The sequence below is a fragment of the Panthera tigris genome, chromosome B2, assembly GCF_018350195.1.
Source record: "Panthera tigris isolate Pti1 chromosome B2, P.tigris_Pti1_mat1.1, whole genome shotgun sequence".
NCBI lineage: Eukaryota > Metazoa > Chordata > Mammalia > Carnivora > Felidae > Panthera > Panthera tigris.
Genome location: NC_056664.1, coordinates 129,601,945 through 129,625,990, shown reverse-complemented (window position 1 = coordinate 129,625,990; position 24,046 = coordinate 129,601,945). Strand labels below are relative to the sequence as shown.

Here is a 24,046-nt window from a genome sequence, read left to right as displayed (position 1 = left end):
TTGGTTAATCACACACTAATATGCAAAGAATCAGACTCTTTACTAAATATACTTAATATAACATGAAATACAATCCAGACTTTCCTTGAAAAACTTAACGATTCTTTTAATGCCTTAGGCTTCCCGTCTTTTGCCTTCTTTGATCCATTTGCTCCAGAGTAAGTGGGGTCCCAGTGTGCTCTCACATATAAACCCTCAATGGCTCCCTATGTCTTTCACGATAAAACCCAAATACCTTGGCATGATTTACAAGGCCCCTGATTAGGTAGGTCCTGCTTTTCTCTCCTCTCTTATTTCTTGCTACTCTTCCCAGCTTCCCACCGTACTTTCCAGAATGATCTTGTCTCTGGGCTTTTGAAGATACTTCCCTTGCCTCGAAACTCTCCCTTTCGTCATCCACACCAAACACTGCAGGTGTAGCTCTGTTAATCTTCCAGGTCTCAGGTTAGCTGTCACCTCCTCCAATCCAGTGCTCCACAACCATAGTTACACCTGACTATGAGTTGGTTCTTGCTACAGTAAGAACTCAAAGGAACCACGAAACTCATTTATTCCACTTTAACCAACATCAGGCAGAAGTGTCTATTTTACTTCTTTAATCTTTAAGGAAACCAACCTACCTTTTAGCCAAAAACAATCTCTCAAAATTCTCAAATTATTTTTGTCACTATTTTAGCTTGTTTCTTAGGTTTATGTTCAATGGCAAATTTTTCTAACTTTTTTTAAACCTTTTTTTAAAGTTTATATATTTTGACAGAGACAGAGAGAGCATAAGTGAGGGAGGGGCACAGAGAGAGGGAGACAGAGAATCCCAAGCAGGCTCCTAGGGTCAGTGCACAGAGCCTGAAGTGGGGCTTGAACTCACGAAACCATGAAATCATTACCTGAGCCGAAATTGAGAGTTGGACACTTAACCAACTGAGCCAACTAAGTGCCCCTCAATGGTAACTCTTTAATCAAGTTTTACTCATTTATGTTGATTTATTTTTTGAAAATTCTTGCACACATAGTTACAAAATTAACTGAATAAACCTAAGCATGAGTTTGTTTACCTCCTTTTAGTATTAACTCATTTTTCCCATAAATACCCTCCATGCACACATATCTCATTACTGGATAGGGGATAAGATACTACATTTTGCAGGGATGAAAAAGAAAGAAGCAAGAGAAAATTCCAATCAGCTTCATAAATAACTTTAACACATTTACCACTTGGCTGGTTTTTCTCCAATGTTCTCCCACAAATAGGAGAATAAATGAAATCAAACTTTACTACCCACTCACATAAATTGGTACACCAGAAGATTAAGTGGCCCTGTACTAGAAAGGGCTCAGCAGAAAAATGAACTATACCAACTCCAAAAACACGTTCTATGATTTAAAAAAGAAAACCTGCCCACTCTATCCAGTATCTCATAAATCTTTTTCAAAAAGAATCTTGTGACATCTGATTTAATCTTATACTCTTTCCTTTCTTTCTCTTGTTTTCCTCTCTCTGAAAATGCTGGTAAATTCATGATAGATGAAATGAAGCATTTTCAGAATTACAGCCAAAAATCACAGCACAAAATTATTTGGCATGTTTTTCTGTTCTTTTTTACTTTAACTGAGTCACTCAGAATAGAATGATTGCTGTCAATGATTATTTTGACATTAAAAGAAAAGTTATCAAAAATGCTTAAAAGGAATTTAAAAAAAAAGATGAATCGACCTGCATGATTCATATGAAGGATGTAGATATTGGGACACAAAATACCAATGGTTTATCATAAGAGCGAAAGGCACATCACTAGTTCAAACTTATCAAATTATCCTGTAAAAAGAAAAAAAAAAGCTATGTGATAATTCTATGCTTCAGGCAGTTACTGCAAAGGTTAATTAGATCTGATACCAAGGGAAGTAAAATTGTGCCTTTATCATGGGGTGTTCAGCACAGTTAAACTGTGTATTAGATAGTAAAACAAATAAGAATGTAATAACATAAAACCTTTCGAAGAAAAGGACAAATACGTACCCACAAAACAAGAGAGAACCAAAAATCTACTTCTCCTTATGGATTTTAAGCAGATGAATAGCTCTCTTTAAACTGAGATTGCTTCAGCAAAATTTGTTCTAAAATGTACTGTGAAAAAAATAACTGGGCGGCATAATATTTTAATTGTACACAGTTTGATATCAAAGTTATCAAAAAATTTGAAATATCTTGTATGCTTTAAATGCCGTATGTGGTATTTTTGGACCTATCAACATATACAGTTGTGCGCTCATAACAGTACCTACGGAGCGATGAAATACCTACTGTGCTTTGGCTGTGGTCTTTCTTTTGCTTCTTAGAAGTTCCACAATTAACAAAAAAAAAAAACCCCACAACATACATTTATACAAAAATGCAGCAAAGCCAGTGTTCTACAAAGCTTTATACGGAAAAAAATCCAGGCCAAATAGCCTGTCCTCTACTTTGAAATCTTTGAGACATGGATTGTCCTAATACTAGACTATTACTGCTCTCTGCTTATCTCTCAGATACACAATAAAATGAACAGTGGGTTTTAAAGGTTAAAGAAAGAAAGACTGATTGCACAAAAATTGCACTCAACACACTTTTTAATACTTCTTATTATATATTTTTTTCTACTGTATAATGTAGAAAACTTCACACTTCTGAGTTTCTTTTCTATAGGCATTTTGAGAGGGCGTCTTTCTGTAACTAGAACATCACTATTTTTATGACTAGGCACTTTACTAATGACTAGCAATAAAAGTTCATTTTTCCCAAGATTGGAGTGTAAGAAAATTGCCACGGAAGTCATGTTTATGCTGATATTTTAAAAAGTGATTCAGGGGCACCTGGGTGGGTCAATCAATTATATGTCAGACCCTTGATTTCAGTTCAGGCATAATCTCGCAGTCGTGAGATTGAGCCCCAGGTCAGACTCTGCACTGGGCATGGAGCCTGCTTGGGATTCTCTCTCTCTCTCTCTCTCTCTCTCTCTCTCTCTCTCTCTCTCTCTCTGTCTCTCTCTTTCTTGCTCTCTCTCTCTCCCCCCGATCTGCCCCTCCCCTCCACACATGCTCTCTTTCTTAAAATAAAATAAAACAAAATAAAATACGATTCAAAAATTTAAAATCAGACCTGTTTTGATCTTGATATATAATTGTTTAGTAATTTAAAATTACTTCTTGCATTTCTTCTGGCTTGTTTTAAAAATTATTTTTCTTTTCATTTCAGGCTATAAATTGCTACTCTTCCTTATAATGCCATAGTAATTTTGCTACCTTGAGACTTTGTTTCATTCATGCTTATAAAATTGAATTACATACTTCAAAGAAATTTTGTCTATGTACCATATACAGCTATCTTGTTTTACTGTCTTCATGCTCAAGAGAAAATAAATTAGAAATGTAAGATTTTGATGTGATTTTAGCACAGGTATATCAAAAGCAAGAGACTCAATATTATTAATATATTTACATTAAAAACATGTAAAACAGGGACACCTGGGTGCCTCAGTTGGTTGAGCGTCCAACTTTGGCTCAGGTTGTGATCTCATGGTTCATGAGTTGGAGCCCCATGCTGGGCTCTGTGCTAACAGCTTTGGATTCTGTGTTGCCCTCTCTCTCTGCCCCTCCCCTGCTCACACTCCATTTCTCTCTCTCTCAAAAATAAAACATTAAAAAAAATTTTTAACATGTAAAATAAGTGTAACACATACTTCATAAAATAGCAAAAATATCCCCAAAGGAGGAAAAATGGGAAATGAGTAAGGTAATGAAACAGCATATACCACAATCGGCTCTAAGTATTTTTAAGAGGAAAAGACATGACCAAGGCATAGGTTGAACACACAGTAATACGTGTTTTTAAAGTGGAGGAACACATGCAAAATTAAACCTAAAATTTTAGCCATGGTATTATCAAAAGCCAACAGTAAAAATTCATGTTGTGAAGACTGATTCCGAGTTTAATTTTACCTCTTTTAAAATGAAACACTTTACCAAAACACAAATTCTTTCTGGTATCAGATAATTTCTCTGGGTGTCACTAACATAATAAAAGACAATATCAGATAAAAGAGTACATAGAAGTTTTAATATTAAAGTTGAACTTACGTCTCTAAGTTGTCACCCTCAAGCACTGTCTGGACAGGCAGGTAGCCAAGCCGAGGATGTTTGGCAAAGTATTTCTTTGATCTGAACTTATTCTTCAGCACCTTTGTGAAGTCTCGTACATCTTCCCCAGATGTTGTCTAGGAGGATGAAAAAATTATACTTCTCTCATTAAAATGGAAGGAGATATCTAGCTCCAATAAAATTAGAGCAGATATAAATTCATGCAATGAAATAACAAACAGTTTCAGTGGCTTTATGTATTTTTGGAATAACAAGTCATGTCATGAAATAACATGGCAATCAGGACTCATCATTAAACACATCCAGCAATCAGTTTATAATTTTTTATTTTCTGTTGAAAATAAACCATCCTTAGCTCACTTCCCCAATATTTAAAAACTTAGGCCATGAAGTAAAATTAGTTTTGGCAATGTTATTGGTTGATTCCTGTTATTGAAAGAGTTGCAATTTGATATTAAATGTTTAGTGATGATGAAGCATTCTGGATATAACATGGTTTCCACTAAGGTGAATAAACAAGTCTAATGACTTCACATGAGCCAGCATATAGTGAAGTATGGAACATGAGAAAGCAATAACATATGAGAGAAAGAGCAGGCCGCGATATTGTAAGGAATACTACCCATCTGTCATTCCCAAAAATGATATGGACTAAACTTTTATATTTATTTTTTAATATATATTTATTTTCTTATTTTATTTGGGGGGGGGGGTAGGTATTGCTGAGTATGGAGGCCAATGTGGGGCTTGAACTCTCGACCCTGCCATCAAGACTTGAGCTGAGATCAAGAGTCGGATGCTTAATTGGCTGAGCCACCCAGGTTCCCAAACATGGACTAAATTTTTAATGCAGTATAAAATGTTACTGTTTCCTTAGCCATGTCAAGGTGATTAGTTAATAATCACTTAGGGTGACATGGACTGAAACCTATCCCAACCCCATTCCCTCTTCCCATCTTATAAACTGTTCCCTAAGCCTCAGTTATCACCAATTCTAGTTTTTATTTGCAATATGTTATACAGATGCCAACTTTAGTCCTTCTGAAGATGTATTTAATAAAGTTACATTACCTGCAGAGGACTCAATTAAAACCTTAGTCGTTGGACTCCTAGTTGGCTTTTTAATTTTTTTTAATGTTTATTTATTTTTGAGACAGAGAGAGACACAGCATGAGCAGGGAAGGGGCAGAGAGAGAGGGAGACACAGAACGTGAAGCAGGCTCCAGGCTCTGAGCTGTCAGCACAGAGCCCGACGCGGGGCTCGAACTCACGAACTGTGAGATCATGACCTGAGCTGAAGTCGGGCGCTTAACTGACTGAGCCACCCAGGCGCCCCTGCTAGTTGGCTTTTAATCCAAACCTGGATAGACCTCACTCCAATCACTTCACAAAACAAAACCAGAGGACTTTTCTAGAATAATGGTTTATTATTCTAATACTATGCTAAATACACTGCTTACTTATTGCCTGCCCCCCTCTCCTTGCACCCTCCCCAGTCCGTCATCTTTTCCTTCATGGCAAACATCCCGGGACTCATACCAACTTGTTTTGCAAACAGAAGCTTAAAAAAAATATAATTATTTTTTAAAACAACTAAATTCTGAGTCAGCCCTTATGTAGTTTGTGGCTTTCCATCTGCTCTTATTCTACCTAAATGTGTCTGTTTCTAGTACACAGTTAAGGGAACTTTTGATTCTCTAGGCTTGCAGAGCAGAGAAGAAACATAAGTAAGCAACTTATTTATAATTAAAGTTCATCAATTTTCATCTCATTAAAAAAAAGTATAGCAAGGACCACCCACATTGTCCCAAGGCCTTGCCATCAGACCCACAATGTTCAATCTTTTCCTGAATAACACAGAATACACCATATAATATCTGTAGTTATTTAGGTACTGATCCTTCCAAATATAAAGAAGTATAGAAAATAAGCTATTAATGAAAATGAACCTAAGGCAAAATGTTGTTAAGAGAGATGATGGTTTGGGGCACTAAGATCTAACCAGATAGAACAGGAGAAATAAGAAAGACATTTGGGAATAAAGAAGGGCATTTTTAGAGACGGAATGTCTCTGGTTGAGAATAAAGCCAAAAGGACATATCATCTACTGTAAAGGACATTTGGACCTCTAGCAATGGGTATCACAGCTGCAGATCATTGTATTTGTAGATATTTTCCCTGAATGTTTTGGTAAAGCGAAGAAGGGAAGAAGCTTTCTATGACAGAAGTACAAAAAGGTGGCCCCTATGCAAGGATAAGCATTTATGATGCAATTTATTTCCAGGTCTGCTCTTAACACATTGTTATTAATATATAAGGAAATACCGGCCTCCAGCTATTTACTTGGTCCACCTTCATCTGGCAGTAAAAAGGATTCACCACTAGAGCCAGTGGTTTTCAAGCCATACCCCGGGTTTTAATTCAGGCAGCCCTGAGTGGGGTGAGTGGGAGAAAAGGAGAGGTGGGCAGGCCCCGGGCCACTTACCCGTCTGCCTCCACTGGGCAGTGTAGAGTACAGTGCTTTTTATATATTCACAGGGTTGTGTGACCATCACCTCAAAAAAGAAACTCTGTACCCATTCGCTATCACTACCCCCCCCCCAACTCTAGCCCCCTCCCCTCCCCTCAGCTCCTGGCAAGCACTAATCCACTTCTGTTTCTATGGGTTTGCCTATTCTGGATGCTTCTTATAAATGGAATTGTACGGTACGTGGTCTTTTGTGACTGGCTTCTTCCACTTAGCAGAATGTTCTTCTAACTATCTAAATTTAGGTTTTTCCATGAACTTTTTGCTTGGGGAAAAAATGACACATCATTCAAAAGTACAAGTCTGACTCCACATCAAGCATTCTTGAGCTAAATACATTCAAAACACGGAAGAACAAAGCAAAACCAACCGGCCAACCACCACCAACAAAAACCATCTCCCACAAAACAAAACGAAATGAAAAACAAGTAAAAAGCAACTACCTGCCTCCCCAGAAAGTATAGCAGGGGCTGACGTTAAATTCGAGTTTCTGATCATGTTCAAATTTAACATTTGATAAAAACAAGTGCATTCTCATACAGAAAGAGCACACTTTTATTTCCTGATCGATTTTCATATTGAAGAAAAAAACCAATAGTTTTTCTTCTACCAATAGTTATAAAGGCACTAAATTCACTAATGCCATAAATTTTATGTAATATTAAAAGAAAAAGTGGAAGATAATTCATCCCACAAGAATGAGGTGTTATTTTCAGGTTAGCAGAATGCATTTCTTTAGTTGAAAGAGAGTCAAGAAAATGAATTGTACCTATTTTCTCACCAAAAAAAGTTAAGAGATATTTTTACGTATCTGGTCTAATTTGCTACCTAATGACAGTACCTAATATCTTCCATTTCGAAGTGCAAGAGCAATGGTTTGGTAAAAAGCAAAAAAAAGAGGACCACCCACCTAGCATAATAAATACCATCAAACTCAACTCTATCTTCACGCTAGGTATAATAGTTTGTGCTTTTTCTTTTATTTTTTTTATTAAAAAAAAATTTTTTTTTAATGTTTATTTATTTTTGAGACAGAGAGAGACAGAGCATGAACGGGGGAGGGTCAGAGAGAGGGAGACACAGAATCGGAAACAAGCTCCAGGCTCTGAGCTGTCAGCACAGGGCCAGATGCGGGGCTCGAACTCACGGACCGGACCGTGAGATCATGACCTGAGCCGAAGTCGGCCCCTTAACCGACTGAGCCACCCAGGCGCCCCTGTGCTTTTTCTTTTTTAAGCAAATTACTATTGATACTATGATCTGAGGATGGACTTGAAAGTCACTCATTATTACACAAATTGTCCCACATTGGTAAAGTTATCCATGCATTTCTTGAAAGACTAGGTTTTTATCTATTGCTGTTAAGAAAAGAAAGAAGGAGAACAAAAGATTTTGTAGATCTCGTTGTATGAGACAAGGCATAGAATTGGCATAGAATCCTGCCCCTTATAAATAGATTCCCTTCAGTCTCATTTTCCTATCAAGGGCAGTGAAATTAGCATCACTTTTTTGACCCCTTCAGACACAGACACTAAAGCTTTCCAGGATTCAGACCTAGAAATCAGTAAGGAGAAAGCTGCTCTCACAAACCTGGGTCTTTTCACCATACCAGCACTATGTCACTTCTCCTAGAAAAATGCAACAATCCTAACTTTTGTAAGAGAGAGAACCCATAGCCATTGACTAAAATACCTATTATTACATTAAGACACCCTGTAGGTTGATTTTTACAAAACATATTGAAATGTCATTTGATAACCTTTAAATTGCATGTCTGAGACACACTGAGTGTACATAAATTAGGGAAAAAACACACATGAAAGAGAAAAAAGGAAAACCTTAAAACTGTCTGCTCTTTGACCACCCAGGGATAACCATGCTTAAAATGTTTGTGACTGGACCAACTTATTTTTTTTAAATTCTTTTTATTGTATTTATTGTAAAAACAAAACACAGATCTATAAAACTATCTACAACAAATGTATGGCTTAATGAATTATTATTATTTTAAATTTTATTTAAATCCAAGTTAGTTAACATATAGTGTAATTAATAATGGCTTTAGGAGTAGAATTGAGTGATTCATCACTTACATACAACATCCAGTGCTCATCCCAACAAGCGCCCTTCTAAATGCCCATCACCCATTTAGCCCACCCCCCCCCCACTCAACACCCTTCCAGAAACCCTCAGTTTGTTCTCTGTATTTAAGAGTCTCTTATGTTTGCCTCCCTGTTTTCATCTTATTTTTCCTTCCCTTCCCCTATGTTCATCTGTTGTGTTTCTCAAATTCCACATGAGTGAAATCATTTATTTGTCTTTCTCTGACTTCTTTCCTTTAGTATATTACGCTCTAGTTCCACCCACGTTGTTGCAAATGGCAAGATTTCATTCTTTTTGATTGCCAAGTAATATTCCATTATATATATATATGTATATACATATATATACCTACACATATGTATATATATGTATATGTGTATACACACACACACACACACACACACACACACACACACATCTTCTTTATCCATTCGTCAATGGACATTTGGACTCTTTCCATAATTTGGCTATTGTTGATAGTGCTGCTATAAACATTGGGGTGCATGTGACCCTTTGAATCAGCATTTTTGCATCCTCTGGATAAATACCTAGTACTGCAGTTGCTGGGTCATAGGATAGCTCTATTTTTAATTTTTTGAGGAACCTGCATACTGTTTTTTAGAGTGGTTACAACAGTTTGCATTCCCACCAGTAGTGTAAAAGGGTTCCCCTTTCTTCACATCCTCACCAACATCTGTTGTTGCCTGAGTTGTTAATGTCAGCCATTCTGACAGGTGTGAGGTGGTATTTCATTGTGGCTTTGATTTGTATTTTCCTGATGACGAGTGACCTTGAGCATCCATTCATGTGTCTGTTAGCCATCTGGATGTCTTCTTTGGAAAAGTGTCTGTTCATGTCTTTTGCCCGTTTCTTCACTGGATTATATGTTTTCGGGTGTTGAATTTGATAAGTTCTTTATAGATTTTGGATACTAACCCTTTACCCAATATGTCATTTGCAAATATTTTCTCCCATTCTGTTGGTTGCCTTTTAGTTTTGTTGACTATTTCCTTTGCTGTGCAGAAGCTTTTTATTTGATGAGGTCCCAATAGTTCATTTTTGCTTTTGTTTCCCTTGCCTAGGGATGCACGTCTACTAAGAAGTTGCTGTGGCCATGGTCAAAGAGGTTGCTGCCTGTTTTCTCCTGTAGGGTTTTGATGGTTTCCTGTCTTACATGTAGGTCTTTCATCCATTTTGAGTTTATTTTTGTGTATGGTGTAAGAAAGTGGCCCAGGTTCATTCTTCTGCATGTCGCTGTCCAGTTTTCCCCACCACCTTTTGCTGAAGAGACTATGTAAATGGGCTTAGTGAATTATTATAAGGCAAATATCATCCAGTCAGGAAATTAAACTTTTCCAGACATTCCAGAAGCCCCTTCCATGTTCCTCATCCCTGTCATAGCCCTCCCTTCTCTCCATAATAACCATTACCCTCATTTTTATAAGCAATAACTACCTTGTGTTTAAAAAATACTTTTTCACCCCAGTGTCTACCCCTAGACACTGTAGTTTAGTCTCACTAGTTTAAAAAAAAATCTGATATATTTTAAGTCACTTTTAATGTACAGATTTCTCCTCCATACTTGACATTTCCTTACAATTTATCTGTTAGAAAACACAGGCAATTTGACCTCACTCAACTTTGCCGATTGTGTATTTTTGGTGCAGTAGTTCAGCATGTTCCTCAACCCGTTGGGTATCCTGCAAACTAGCGGCTGGCTCCAGAGGAGGCATCAGCCTCAAGTGTGATCTGGCAAGACTATCTACCACTAGTGTTTGGCAGGCACGTGAGGTCTGGTTATCACTCTTCAGTGATCTAGCAGCCTTCATGCGAAATATCTATATCCATCCAATGGGGACTTAAAAGTGGTAATAATCTGATTCTATCATTCATTTTCATTTGTTAGTTTAAATCATTATATAAAAACATGTCCCTTCATCTACTATCTGGTCACTCAGTAATATAGTTCATTCAGGAAAGGCAGGATTACATGTGTGATTTTTCTCTTTCATTGACCTATTTCCCCAGTAATGCACTGGTTTCCTATCATCCTCTGAAGATGACCACTGTTTAAAATTATTTTCACTTATCATTATGAATTCAAAGATTTTTAACATATTTGGTGTATTTTGGCTTATTGTAATTATTATCAGTATTGAAGCTCAAATTGTCCTATCTTTGGCCAGTAGGAACCTGTTCTAGTTAGCCCCACATAGTTTAAGCTCTACAGGTAACAATATATTTAATGGTCTCTACCAGTTCTTAGGATGCTGTTTCTCTATTATTTTGGTTGTCTGAAGACTGGTCTCTAATAAATCTTCAAGAAGTGCTCTTAGGTACAATATTACCCAAGTTCCTATATTTTGGTGAGAACTTTCCTGTATCTTTACTAGATAATAGAAGGTTAGCTTTCTCAATATCAAATCCTTGACTCACATTCTTTTTTTCCCTGAGTTTCTTAAATATGTCCCTCCATTATCTTTTGGTATAAAGCTTTGCTGTTGATTATTTAATTTTCTTTCCTTTTTAAGTCATATTGTTCCTTTTGTTTAAATGGCTGGAAGATTTTTTTTCTTTTACTTTATATGAGATTTAACCTTTTTTTTTTTATTTTTTTCAATATATGAAATTTATTGTCAAATTGGTTTCCATACAACACCCAGTGCTCATCCCAAAAGGTGCCCTCCTCAATACCCATCACCCACCCTCCCCTCCCTCCCACCCCCCATCAACCCTCAGTTTGTTCTCAGTTTTTAAGAGTCTCTTATGCTTTGGCTCTCTCCCACTCTAACCTCTTTTTTTTTTTTCCTTCCCCTCCTCCATGGGTTTCTGTTAAGTTTCTCAGGATCCACATAAGAGTGAAAACATATGAGATTTAATCTTTTTAAATAGAATGTATTGTCAAATTTTTTAAATGTTTGTCCATTTGTTTATTTATTCATTTTTGAGAGAGAAATAGAGAGAGCACAAGCAGGGAAAGGGCAGAGAGAGAGGGAGACAGAGAATCCTAAGCTTGAACATGGGGCTCGAACTCACAAACTGTGAGATCATGACTTGAGACAAAATGGAGAGTCAGACACTTAACCACTGAACCACCCAGGCACCCCTGAGATTTAAACTTGATACTCTGTAGTGCTCAATTTTGTCATTGTTGTGAAATTAACTTTCCTAATTTTGGAAAGCTTCTCTACCTTCACAGAGCTCCCTCTTATTTTGCTTTTGTGGAGTATTCAAAAATAGGGTACTTGAGTTTGATTTCAGGGTCCTCTTCCCTTGCCCTAATTACCCATTTTTCTTTCTTTCATCTCTGTTGCTCAGACCTGCTGTGTCAGTTTCATTCCTAGCAGTATGTCCAGTGTGAGGCTATTGCTGGAAGGAAGCCCTGGTGGGTCAGGTCTGAGGACTCCAGAAACCCACCACCCCAGAGCCTTCAGACCCTCCCCTCTGGGCTCCTCCCAGTTTCACAGTTCTCCCAAACCAGCCTTTTGAGCTTTCCACTAAAGATCTGTTGTCTATTTTGCGGTTCTCCTGTTCTCAGGCACCTCGCCTCCTTTTTTTCCTCTTAAAGATAATGATATTCTACAGGTTTGTGGCTGGGTGGTGGCTTGTTTGGGGGATACCTTACTACCTAGTTTTGGTGTAAATGTAGTCCAGGGGGTTAGTTTTATTGTCTAGTTGCTCTCCTTTTACTTAACTAATTTAGAAATGGGAAGAAAATGACAGTCAAAAGATACTGAAAAACTCTAAAGCTACTTCTACCACCATCTGCCCCAAATCTTCTGGCTTGACTTTTAAAATTTTTTAATTTTATTTTTGAGAAAGAGAGTGAGTGAGGGCGAGAGGAGTAGAGGGAGGGACACACAGAATCCAAAGCAGGCTCCAGGCTCTGAACTGTCAGCACAGAGCCCGACGTGGGGCTCATACTCATGAACTGCGAGATCATGACCTGAGCCAAGGTCGGAGGCTTAACCGACTGAGCCAGCCAGGCACCCCCCTTCTGGCTTGCTTCTTAACAAGCACAGAAGAACTTATATATCCAAACGAGGACTGTCTTTCCAACTGTCATTTCTGGAAAGCTAATGAAGGTGAGTCACTGGGAAAAACATCTTAAAACTAAACTTACACAGACAAGTAGGCACGTGAATACTCAAAATTATACTCCCCTCCACTGTGCTGCTATTAAGTAGCACAGAGATAATGATGAAAACTTATTTGGATAATAAGAAGTAATTAGTTCTCAACTTGCACCCCACCAACTAATACAAATGAATGCATAAAATACAAAAACATGTTGCTTGAATTATAAAAGCTACCCTGGGGTAAATCTATCCATGTGACTCTACCAAAACCTTAAAAATTCCTGTGTAAGCTGGCATCAGATGATTTTTCACTCTTGAGTTCTATTTTGCCAACCAAAGTTGGGAGTATTTTAAATTTTCCTTCATTTTATTCCTTGACTGAGGACAAATATAGACATCATATAAAGCAAAACTTAGAGCTAATCTTTTACTTGTGTTTGTGTATCTATATATAAAGGCATGTGTATTATTCTACATGTCACTGTTCATATTTTAAACTGTATATTCTTATTATAAATGCTGATACCTATGTATTATTGAACTTCAAAAACATGGATATATGACTGAGAGTCTTTTCCTTCTCATTAATGTGAATTAAAAGGAGCAACAAGGCTGAGGTAGAAAAGAATCTAGAATTTAGAAATGTTAACCCTCATAACATAGTCAAGTAGATCCTCGAATAAATTGCTTTACTACTTCGGCTCAAAAAACTCCTCCTATTAACACCAAGGATCCACAAAGCAAAAAATACAAAGGACTATTAACAATGATGTCAAATCAGCTAGAGGCCGCCAAAACATCCAACTTATAATTACTTGGCAATTTAAGCAAAACATCAAAAACGACTGCAAATAAACAAGCAAAACCATATTTATTTAAAATATCCCCCAAATGTCTTTGGCTCATAACTTGGACGGCAATACCTACTCTTGAACAAATACTCCGAACATCAGAGCTTTAACTGTTCACTACAAAGGTGAGTAACTTCTGGACCAAGTAAAACAAGGAAGTACAAAGAGGAAAACCAAGGTTCTATAAGAAAACAACACAGCCATTTGGCACATGAGTAGAATAATTAAACATCATTGCTTGGATTGTGCACAAGTGTAAAAATCACTGTTGAACAGCACCATCGTTAGCAAGATTTACTTCTTAAACATAGAAGTCAATAATCCCAAATGCCACATGCATACTTCTAAGGAGTACATTTCATTATCACAGGACTTATCTTAAAGACATTCCAATAGGGGTTTTTTTTCAATTGCAAAAACAACTTCTCGGCATTGATTTAAGTTTCATTGATTTCAACAAGTTGAAATTCAGATACCTTGAATTCCACGAATAGGATGGAATTAGTAAGACAAGCTTGGAGCCTTTCAAGTTCTAGTGGAAAAACATGAAACTAAAAAATTAGCATTAACAGAATCACCATGGGGTCAAGAATAAGTAGGGTAATAAGGCACCCAAAGGAAAAAGGATGTTGTCCAAACTTCGACTTAAGAGCTAATGACACACTCTAAATGCACTCAACTTCCTGGGAGCACACGGTAAGGGGAGCAAGAACTGAGAAGCCACATCAGGATGCCGAGGTTACAGAAGTGGCAATGATCCTGCACATTTAGCCAACTGGCAAACATCTCACGTCTCATCTGAAGAAACAACACTGCTAAAACCAAACGTCACTAAAGCAATGCACAGCTTTCCTAAGAATGAGCCAGCATTTTCTTGTATTTGATTTTGATAGTCTTACAAATACACTGATGCTGGCAGGTAGGTGGAGGGGAGTGGACAGAACAACTAATTCTGGTGTTTCCCATTGTTCTTGTCTGCTTCTTGCTAACAACATATAGTTGGTTTGTAAAGGAAAAATGCGATTTCACTTTTAACTTTTTTTTTTCACTTTTAACTTTAAAAGAAAACCTTCTCTGTTTTTTTTTTCTCAGTAGAAAATGGGTTCTTCTACAGTTTCTAGAAACACTGAAATACGAAACTTTGGTGTATTTCCCCATATATTAAACAATGTTGGCAAGAATATGCTTGAATCTATTGCTTTAAAAGTAACATGCATTTGCTTAAAAAATGCAATACAAATGTGCTTTAAGTGTCCTTAGTGTAATAAGCTGTTTCCCATAGCAGTATGTTTTTCCTGTCCTCCCCCTCTTCTTATCAAAATCTCAACGAAACATCAGTGCAAACTAGTCCTGTCTAAACCTTGCACATACGCAGAGAATTTTGTAATGATTCTACTCCATCAATTTGAATACTGGAATAGCTGATGTTGCTGACTTTTCTAGCAATAAAATTTTGCAAACATCCCATCTCTTCTCCCTAAGCTAACACGTTCTCTCAAACCATCTGCCTATCCCCACTCACGCTTCAGTTCTAATACCTGTATTTGCCAAAGAAAAAGCACCCTCGTTATTGCCTTTCTCCATTTCTCCTTTTCTCTATGTGGACTGCACCACAGTCCCTTACCAGATGCTCACAGCCTCTGCCTAGTTACCTTTCTTTCCCTGTTATCATGGACTCTGCATTCTTTGACATATAAACACATTCCCCCACATCTTATTCCTAACAGGAACTGCAACCCATTTCTTCAGTGAATCCTGATGTTCCTGTGATAACAATGTCTCCCCCACCATCCTCTCTCCATGATGGGCTGTATCACCTCTCCCCCACAAAGGCCAAGAATAAAGGTTTACAGCATTTTGCCCTTAGACTCAATCTTCTCACCAACTAAAACCAATGTCCCCATCCACTCCCCTTTGACTGTACTTGGCCAGGCACAGCTGCCTGTCACTTCTAGAGACATACTGATGATCTTCTAAATACCATCTGATCTCAAAACCTTTTATGTTCTACATTAGCCACATATTGGGGTATGTTCACACCTCAGACCTTGTCATGACTCAAAACTGTTCAGTCCTAAATCTCTAACTTGGAAAAAATAACCACCCTGACCCTTGCCCCTACTTCTTCAATATGAATAAACCTGTTCTTTCCCCCCATGATCTTCATCTTGAGCCTTTCAACCCCATTTGGGAGTTCTTCAGTATGGGGACAGCTCAAAGCAATCCCAATATCATTAAGACCTCTGAATCATTCACTCCCTTGGCCTCTGACTACACCTACCATCGTTTTTAATTCCAAAGCGACTGAGCAATGATGGAATCAGTGCAAATCCTTGCCAATTAGTCTCAGCTACACTCCTGTTGCAACGTAGCAATCAATTTGCTCATCCCTTGTTGACTCATGCCTGCCCCCAGCAGCAATTCCAAACATTTTCCATTCTCCTTAATATTTAACCCTATCCAGCTCTCTCTTACTGTCAGCAATTGTATAAGCTCTTATAGATCATATGTGAAATGCACCATCCTCTCTAATTTAAACGACTATCTTTTACATGTCTTAACATACAAAATGGTTTATAATTTGAATTAAATTTTGGTTATTTCCAACAGGAGCACACAATCTTCTTTTAAAAGACACAATCAGGGTAATTTTCACTATGAAATTAAATGATTACAAACTGTTATTCTAATAAAAAAGAAATTTAAAATCTAAACATCTTTAATAGAAAATGTCACTATTTTTTAAGTAAATAGTAATCCCTGAATTCAAACATGTAGTACACAGGTAACAAGAAAAAATTTTGTTTAATCCACAAACTTAGTCATTTTTAAAAAATACATCAACTTAAATTTCTCCACATGGAGGTCTTTTCTTTCCTTAATTACATTTTCACTCTATCTCCAAGTCCACAGCAAAATGCCTATATACTAGAGCACCCAACAAATAAAACACTCCAGCAAGCATACAGAAACCAGTTAGCTAATGCACCTAATTATGTATATTTCTCTAATGGAGTAAAATCACTAAATCCAGGCCACCAACTTTGAACACACCACCTTTTCTATGACTTAGTTTTCTCTTTAAAATGAGAATGAATTAGATGATCTCTTAGATCTTTTTCGGCTTTAAAATTCTGTAATTAGTGTTTATAATATAAGATATAAGCTCATTTAGCCTTTATGAGCCAGATTTAACTAAGCATAGTAAGAAAAGTGCAAGATTCATTTCTGTCCTCAAGGAGTTAAAAAGAGAGTTGGGGGCCAAAACACCACACAGAAAATAATACAAGATAACAGACAATCCAGTATGTTATCAGAGTCTTCCTGAGGGGAAGCCAGAGAAGGTAGGGAAGATTTTACACACGATGTAAAAACTGACACGTTTTTGTGAAGGGGTGGGATTTGGAGGGATGGAGAGACAAGAATTAAACAGAATTTTTGTCATGTTGGCTGTTTTAGATGAATTCTACCTGAGCCTAATCACAAACTTCTTAAATGGACAAAGTTGGGTTATACAGTGGTAGAGGGAAAGACAAGTTTAAAAAAGACATCTGCTAGAGAAAGAAGAACTCCACTTCTGTCTATAAATGGTTTACTAACAATTTCAAAAAATGCCTTCATACATTATGATAGAGAATTCACACACCATTCGTCTGCTTACATCCAAAGATAAACATTGTCACAGTAAGCTGATATGTTTGAAGAAATATTTCTGGAGCTTTGAGGGTTTAAAATAAGCCTTCAGAAAACTTTCAACAACAGTCACTTGTTACTGACTAATGAAGTCAGTAATATGACTGGAGCATCATCCCAACCACAAGTGGAGATGCGCTATGAGAAATGCAAACACCAGGATCTTCCAAGAAGGTCTGATCCATTTACACGCAAGCAGTGGTTATCACTGTATTGAAAAATTCACATTTCAGGGCTGCCTGGGTGGCTCAGTCGGTTAAGTGTCTGACTCTTATTTTGGCTCGGGTCATGATCTCATGGTACATGGGATCAAGCCCTGTGTCAGGCTCTGCGCTGACAGCACGGAGCCTGCTTGGGATTCTGTCTCCCTCTCTCTGCCCCTCCCCTGCTCATGTTCTCTAAATAAATAAATAAACATTAAAAAAAAAAGAAAAATTCATGTTTCAGTTCATTTTCTTATTTTTTAAATTTTATTTATTTTGAGAGAGAGAGACAGAGAGAGAGAGAGAGAGCAAGAGAGAGCAGAGGAGGGGCAGAGAGAGAGAGAAAGAGAGAGACAGACAGAATCCTAAACAGGCTCTGTGCTGTCAGTGCAGAGCCCTATGCTGGGGTCGAACCATGAGATCATAACCTGAACCAAAAGAGTCAGAAGCTGAACCAACTGAGCCGCCCAGGTGCCCCTTGAGTTCATTTTCTAAGGCAGACAGCAAAAGAGTTTAGGGAATGTTGGGTAAAAGACAGATGAAGTATAAAAAAAGCTTACTTAAGGGGTGCCTGGGTGGCTCAGTCAGTTAAGCATCCGACTTTGGCTCAGGTCATGATCTTGCGGTTCATGGGTTTTGAGCCCCACATCGGGCTCTGGGCGGACAGCTTGGAGCCTGAAGCCTGCTTCAGATTCTGTGTCTCCCTCTCTATCTCTGCCCCTCCCCTGCTCATGCTCTGTTTCTTTCTTTCTCTCTCTCAAAAATAAACATTAAAAAAACAACAACAGAAAAGCTCACTTAAAAGAGGAGAGCAAAAATCCAAAGAATGTGGATGAAAAGAAAGAAAATTTGGAGAAGAGTTCACGTAGTCATTCATTACTATTAATTCAAGAGTATACTGTTCAAAAATTCAATTTGAATTTGAATTGAAATATATTTTTAGTCTTTCTATCAAGGGTTGTGGGGTCAAATACAGAAAATAACCTGTCATACGATATGATTTATGAGCAGGTTGTTTATTAAGATCACTACACAAACTCCAGAAAAGGGGCAAAGGACCTCCCAAAGCACATTGGCAAAAAGGAAGCCACCCCTTACAATGCAGGGTAAGCTGTGATCTTAGACATGACAACAATGGCTTTGTAAAATCCAAGTAACAAGAAAAGCTTTGGGTAATATACAGAATTCATTCAAAAATGACAGTTGGAGAGTGAAATACATCAGTGTATCCGTGATTCTCAAGCCAAATGACTGCTGTTGAAGAGATGCAGATTTCAAATTGTATGGGTATTTTGCAAAATCATTAGGAATTGTTGTATTTAAGACCATGAAAAGTAGTAATTTTATATACATCTTTACTTATTTTATACATCTTGAAACATGTAGTCATTTTTATACATTTTTAACGTATATTTACTTTGTGATTTTTCCTACTTTGACATTAACTTTTTATAATCAGTTTCCTAAATGCCTAGATCTAATCATGCAATTATATATATTTTAAGTTTATTAATCTATTCTGAAAGAGAAAGAAAGCATGATTGGGGGAAGGGCAGAGAGAGAGAGAGAGAGAGAGAATGAATCCCAAGCAGGTTCCATACTGTCAGCACAGAGCCAGATGCAGAATTTGAATTCATGAACTGCAAGACCATGATCTAAGCCAAACTTGGATGCTTAACCAACTGAGCCACCGAGGCACCCTATCTAATCAAGCAAATATTAATACTATACTTCTCTCCAATGTCTTACAATGACCAACAGGGTTCAGCACAATCTGATAACCCCCTTTTTCTTTAATCTCAACTCCTACCACTCTCTCTTTTGTGGAGGGAGAAATTCACTCTGACAGATACACTTGTTCCTTTCTATTCCCGTGTCATTCCCCCCTTCTTTCTTTCCCATCTGCATGAATGTGTGACTTGTGCAGTTGCAGGGGTCCCACACTCACAAGCTCCCTAAGTTTGGCTTAGTGCTCTGCTGTTGCCATGCTGAAAGTTGTAAGACAGTTTGAACAAGGGGTTCCATATCTTCACTGTGTGAATGACATAGCTAGTGTGACCTCTTGTGGAATATACTCCACTTTCTTCTGTGCTCCAATCATGCCAAACTCTTGCCCATTTCCAGACTTCGGTGTCTGCTGTTTCTTCTCTGAAATACCTTTCGACTAGTTCTTTACGCAACTGATTCTTTTTCATCCTTCAGTCTCAACTCAAATAATTTCTCAGGCCAACCTTCCCTGATTTCTTTATCTAAAGTGCCTCCTCTAATCTTCTGTCTCATTATCCAGTTATTTCTTTAAAGCCTGCTTACTATAATCTGTAATCATCTCATTTATTTGTTTCTTTGTTCCTTGTCACACATCCCCTCCTCCTAAATGGAAAGTAGCAGGAAAGACTGTAATCTTGTTTATCTTGGTAGTACACTGATGAATTAGAGCTGAGAGCAGCGTCTGACACAAGGTAAGTGCTCAATATTTATTTGTTGACTGAATAAATATGTTAATCATAGTAATAAATGGTACTTCATAAATTTTCTTGGGGGATTTTTTTTCCTAGTTGAAGTTATTATGCACTATGGGTATTTCATCTATTATAATTCCATAGCATTTTCTAGAGATTTCCTCTCCATATGTGGGGTACCTATTACTTGAGATAAGATACCTAAGACTATGAGATTTACATGTGTATATTTTGTAAGTATTGCTGCCTTTCTGTCAATTTATAATCCAAAGAAGTAACTCAATTCCCTAAACAAAAGAAAATGTATAGTCTATGAATAAATTTTGGTTTACTATTTGGAAGGAAGCTAAAAAATAGCTGTTGACAGAAAATGGAGATACTTCAGAAAAAAATAGCTTTAAATCAAAGGAACAAGAATTGGTATCCAATGCTAGCAAAACTGGAATATTAATAAAATGTGATAATAATGTAAAGTAGTATAAACATCTTTTGGAAATAAGTTGACATGAGGAATTTTGGCCATAAAAATACTCATTTCATTGACCTAGATCATTTACTTCCAGTGTTTTATTCTATGGAAATGTAATTTATGCAATATACAGAAAGAGCTATTTTCACAAAGATATTCTTGAGTGTTGTTTATAATATCAGATAGTTGAAAACAAAGTGTCCAAATACGTTTGAGAAAGTGGTTAACTTTTAGTAATTCACTCAAATATTCTGTAACTAGGAAAAATCACACTGTGTGACAATAGGGGGTAACACTACCATACAACGTGTTCAGTGAAAAAAAGATGAAAATAACGTAAATATAAAAATAAATCTGAACAAAATCAGAGATTTGATTTGATTTAGGAGCTAGATTTATGAATTTTTTTACTTTTTTACATTTTCTACTTTTTTGCTAATATAAATACATTTAATTACGAATATATATATATATATATATATATATATATATATATATATATATGTGTGTGTGTATTTTAAGTGGGCTTCATGCCCAGTGTAGAACTCAGCACAGGGCCTGAACTCAAGACCCTGAGATCAAGACCTAAGCTGAAAATAAGAGTCTGACACTTAATCCACTGAGCCACCCAGATGCCCCTGAAAATACATTTTAAATGTGCCTAAAAGAAACATGGTTTCTGAACATATAGTATCATTTTCAATGTAGGTCAGTGTGAGCTCTTGAAAAAAGGTCCCTAGCAAAAAGTTAAGTTTAAAAATCAAAACATAGATGTACACAAAATGTAACAGAGTAATTTTTCTGAAAAAACTATAATTATTTTGTATTAATGAATTCAACATAAATGTATTTGTTTAAAAGAAAACAAAACCACACAAAAAAATTAGTTAAGTAACCTTGGAAGTGATTTTTTTCCATAAGAAGTTAAGTCTAAATGAACAGAATAATTTTGACATTAGTTAATTCAAAAGCAATATGTTGCTAAAAAAAAAAAAAACACAAAACAATAATAGGAAGGGGCTCAGTACTCACAGGTATACAATATTCCACCATTGGGTAATGTAATTTGTGACCTTTTGCTGTTCGACCAGAAAAAAAGCAACTCTGGCAGACATCATAGTTAAAATGCTTGAGGCTTCTATACCTAGAGAGAAGAAAAGAAAGTTCATTGGCTTGTATGTCTATTATTTAATCCAAATCAATTATTTGTGGTAAGGAATTACTTTCATCCAAATCACCATGGAAATAAAAGGCAGACTGGCCACAAATGTGGAATTTTTCTTAGTACCTTAGCTCCAAATTAGGGCCAGGAGAATCTTGAATTTCACAAGGGAAATTAACAAAACCACCTCCCAAGTGGAAAAAAAAAAAAAAAAAGCAAAATTTGGAATTCAAGTCTCTAAAGCATGTTTCCATCTGTTTCAACATGATGGGAAGACAAATACCCACGTCAGAAGACTTTCTGTAATGTGTGAATGGGAATGCAAATGGCAGAGAATTAGAATCATGTTTATTAGCTTGACACATCCAACTTTTATAGCATCAGTAAGAAATGAATCTCAAAATTTCCTGACAAAGCTTCCTCCTGTGAAGGTGAACAGTAGGGTTCATCAACTTCACATTAGAACTGGGCAGAAGTAACAAAGTAATCAGATGATTTCTCACTATTTAAATGATGCTTTCTGGGGGTGCCTGGGTGGCTCAGTCGGTTGAACATCTGACTCTTGATATCAGCTTCTGTCATGATCCCAGGGTCATGGGATCAAGCCCCACGTCGGGGTCTAAGATTCTCTCTCTCTCTCAACCTCTCCCCCATTCCCCTCCAATTTTTCTCTAAAATAAATTTGTAAAAAGTGTTGCTTTCTGCTTACTAAGTTTGATTCCAAAGGCCTTACAACATCACCGAATCCTATCAGAGCCATGTACGTATAATGAGTCATACAATTATCATGCATGAATGTTTCTGGGATCTATATGAATAGAGATTCAGAAAAATCTCTGTTTCTGGGGCAAAGTGGTATAACAATAATAATAATAAAAAGATAAGTTTCATGTAGTGGCTATAAGAAGGAATGACATTTTCAGATAGATGGAATGAATATGCTAAGCATCCCATTTATTGAGGACACAAATCCCCAGAGGGAATCAGTGGGAAGGGATGACGGACATACACTGAAGTCACAACAAAACGACAGAAAATAGTCTTGTGCCACCACTGGAGACAGATCGTCTCACCTGAACCCAACAATTGGACATTCTTTACAGATGTTGCATTTGGCCTGATGTTTCGCGGTTTCGGCTGCTGCCACTCGATGTAAAACCGGTAGCCAAACCATGGACTGTGGCTCCAGACGCATCCAATCTATAAACTCTTTCACACTTATCTCTGGCTTGTTGTTATTCTGGTAAAGAAACAAATATATGGAAAGTGAAGAAAATGTCTTCATTTAAATTGCAGCTGGTGTTGTATTATAATCTTCTGAGAATCTACATGAAGTGAAAGAAAAGTTATAAAACTGTTTCCAGGCCAGTTAAATTACAAAACGTTAAAGGTTCTTCATCGGACAGAAAATCTTAGAATTTAAAATTAGAAAAAGCAGAGGTTAGGGGCGCCTGGGTGGCTCAGTCGGTTAAGCAGCCGACTTCAGCTCAGCTCGTGATCTCGCAGTTCATGAGTTTAAGCCCGGTATCAGGCTCTGTGCTGACAGCTCAGAGCCTGGAGCCTGCTTCAGATTCTGTGTCTCCCTCTCTCTCTGTCCCTCCCCTGCTCATGCGTGCTCTCTGTCGTGCTCTCTCTCTCTCAAAAATAAATTTAAAAAAAATAAAAAAAAAAAGAAAAGGCAGAAATTATACAGGAAGGAGAAAAAAACTCAATACATTAAGAGACTCAGATTAAAAAAAAAACAAAAACCAAATCACACAATTCTAGTACTATCTTCACATAAACATTTTAATCCTATAAAACTCATTCATTTAATCTCTCTCCTGCTTTTGTGAAGGTCATCTTATGAACCAGTACATGGGAGAATCATATTTAGAATTTTCATTTGGTATTTTTTATATCTCTAAAACAAGTAAAAGGGCCATTATAAAATGTAATAACCCATAACATCAGTACTCCTTAAAGAGATGGTGTGAGCATTTTTTTTTCTCAGCAATAATAAATCACTGGATATGCTTTGGCAAAATATCTGTAGCCTTTTCCTTTACACATACGTATAACATCAGTAGCAACATTTCTAGAATGCTTTTATATACAGCAAGCATTAAAAAGAATTTTGAGATTCATATGGAAAAAAAACACTAACCAATTAGTTCTATAACTCGGTATGTAATCATACTTTCATGAGCATCGTAAGAAATCAGAGGAGATTCAGGTGAATATAGTAAGGACACACAACCTCACCGGAAAGGCTCAGAGAAGGATTTTCAGAGAATGTGAGATTTAAGCAAACATCCAAAAAAAGAATAAGGATTAGCAATGAGAATGAAGTTTGTAGGTGAAGGGTAAGGAAGAATATTCTAAACAGA

General features: G+C 37.0%; 1 protein-coding gene across 3 annotated transcripts in view; it reads right to left on the bottom strand.

Annotated features, from left to right (window-relative positions):
* UTRN (utrophin) overlaps window positions 1-24,046 on the bottom strand; it is a 514,156-nt gene that overhangs the window by 26,494 nt on the left and 463,616 nt on the right. For all 3 annotated transcript variants that reach the window (XM_042987266.1, XM_042987264.1, XM_042987265.1), the window contains 3 exons: window positions 22,751-22,917; window positions 21,548-21,659; window positions 4,111-4,247 (listed from right to left, as the gene is read on the bottom strand). In XM_042987266.1, coding sequence (XP_042843200.1) covers window positions 4,111-4,247; window positions 21,548-21,659; window positions 22,751-22,917 — 416 coding nt within the window. The remainder of the gene's footprint in view (window positions 1-4,110; window positions 4,248-21,547; window positions 21,660-22,750; window positions 22,918-24,046) is intronic.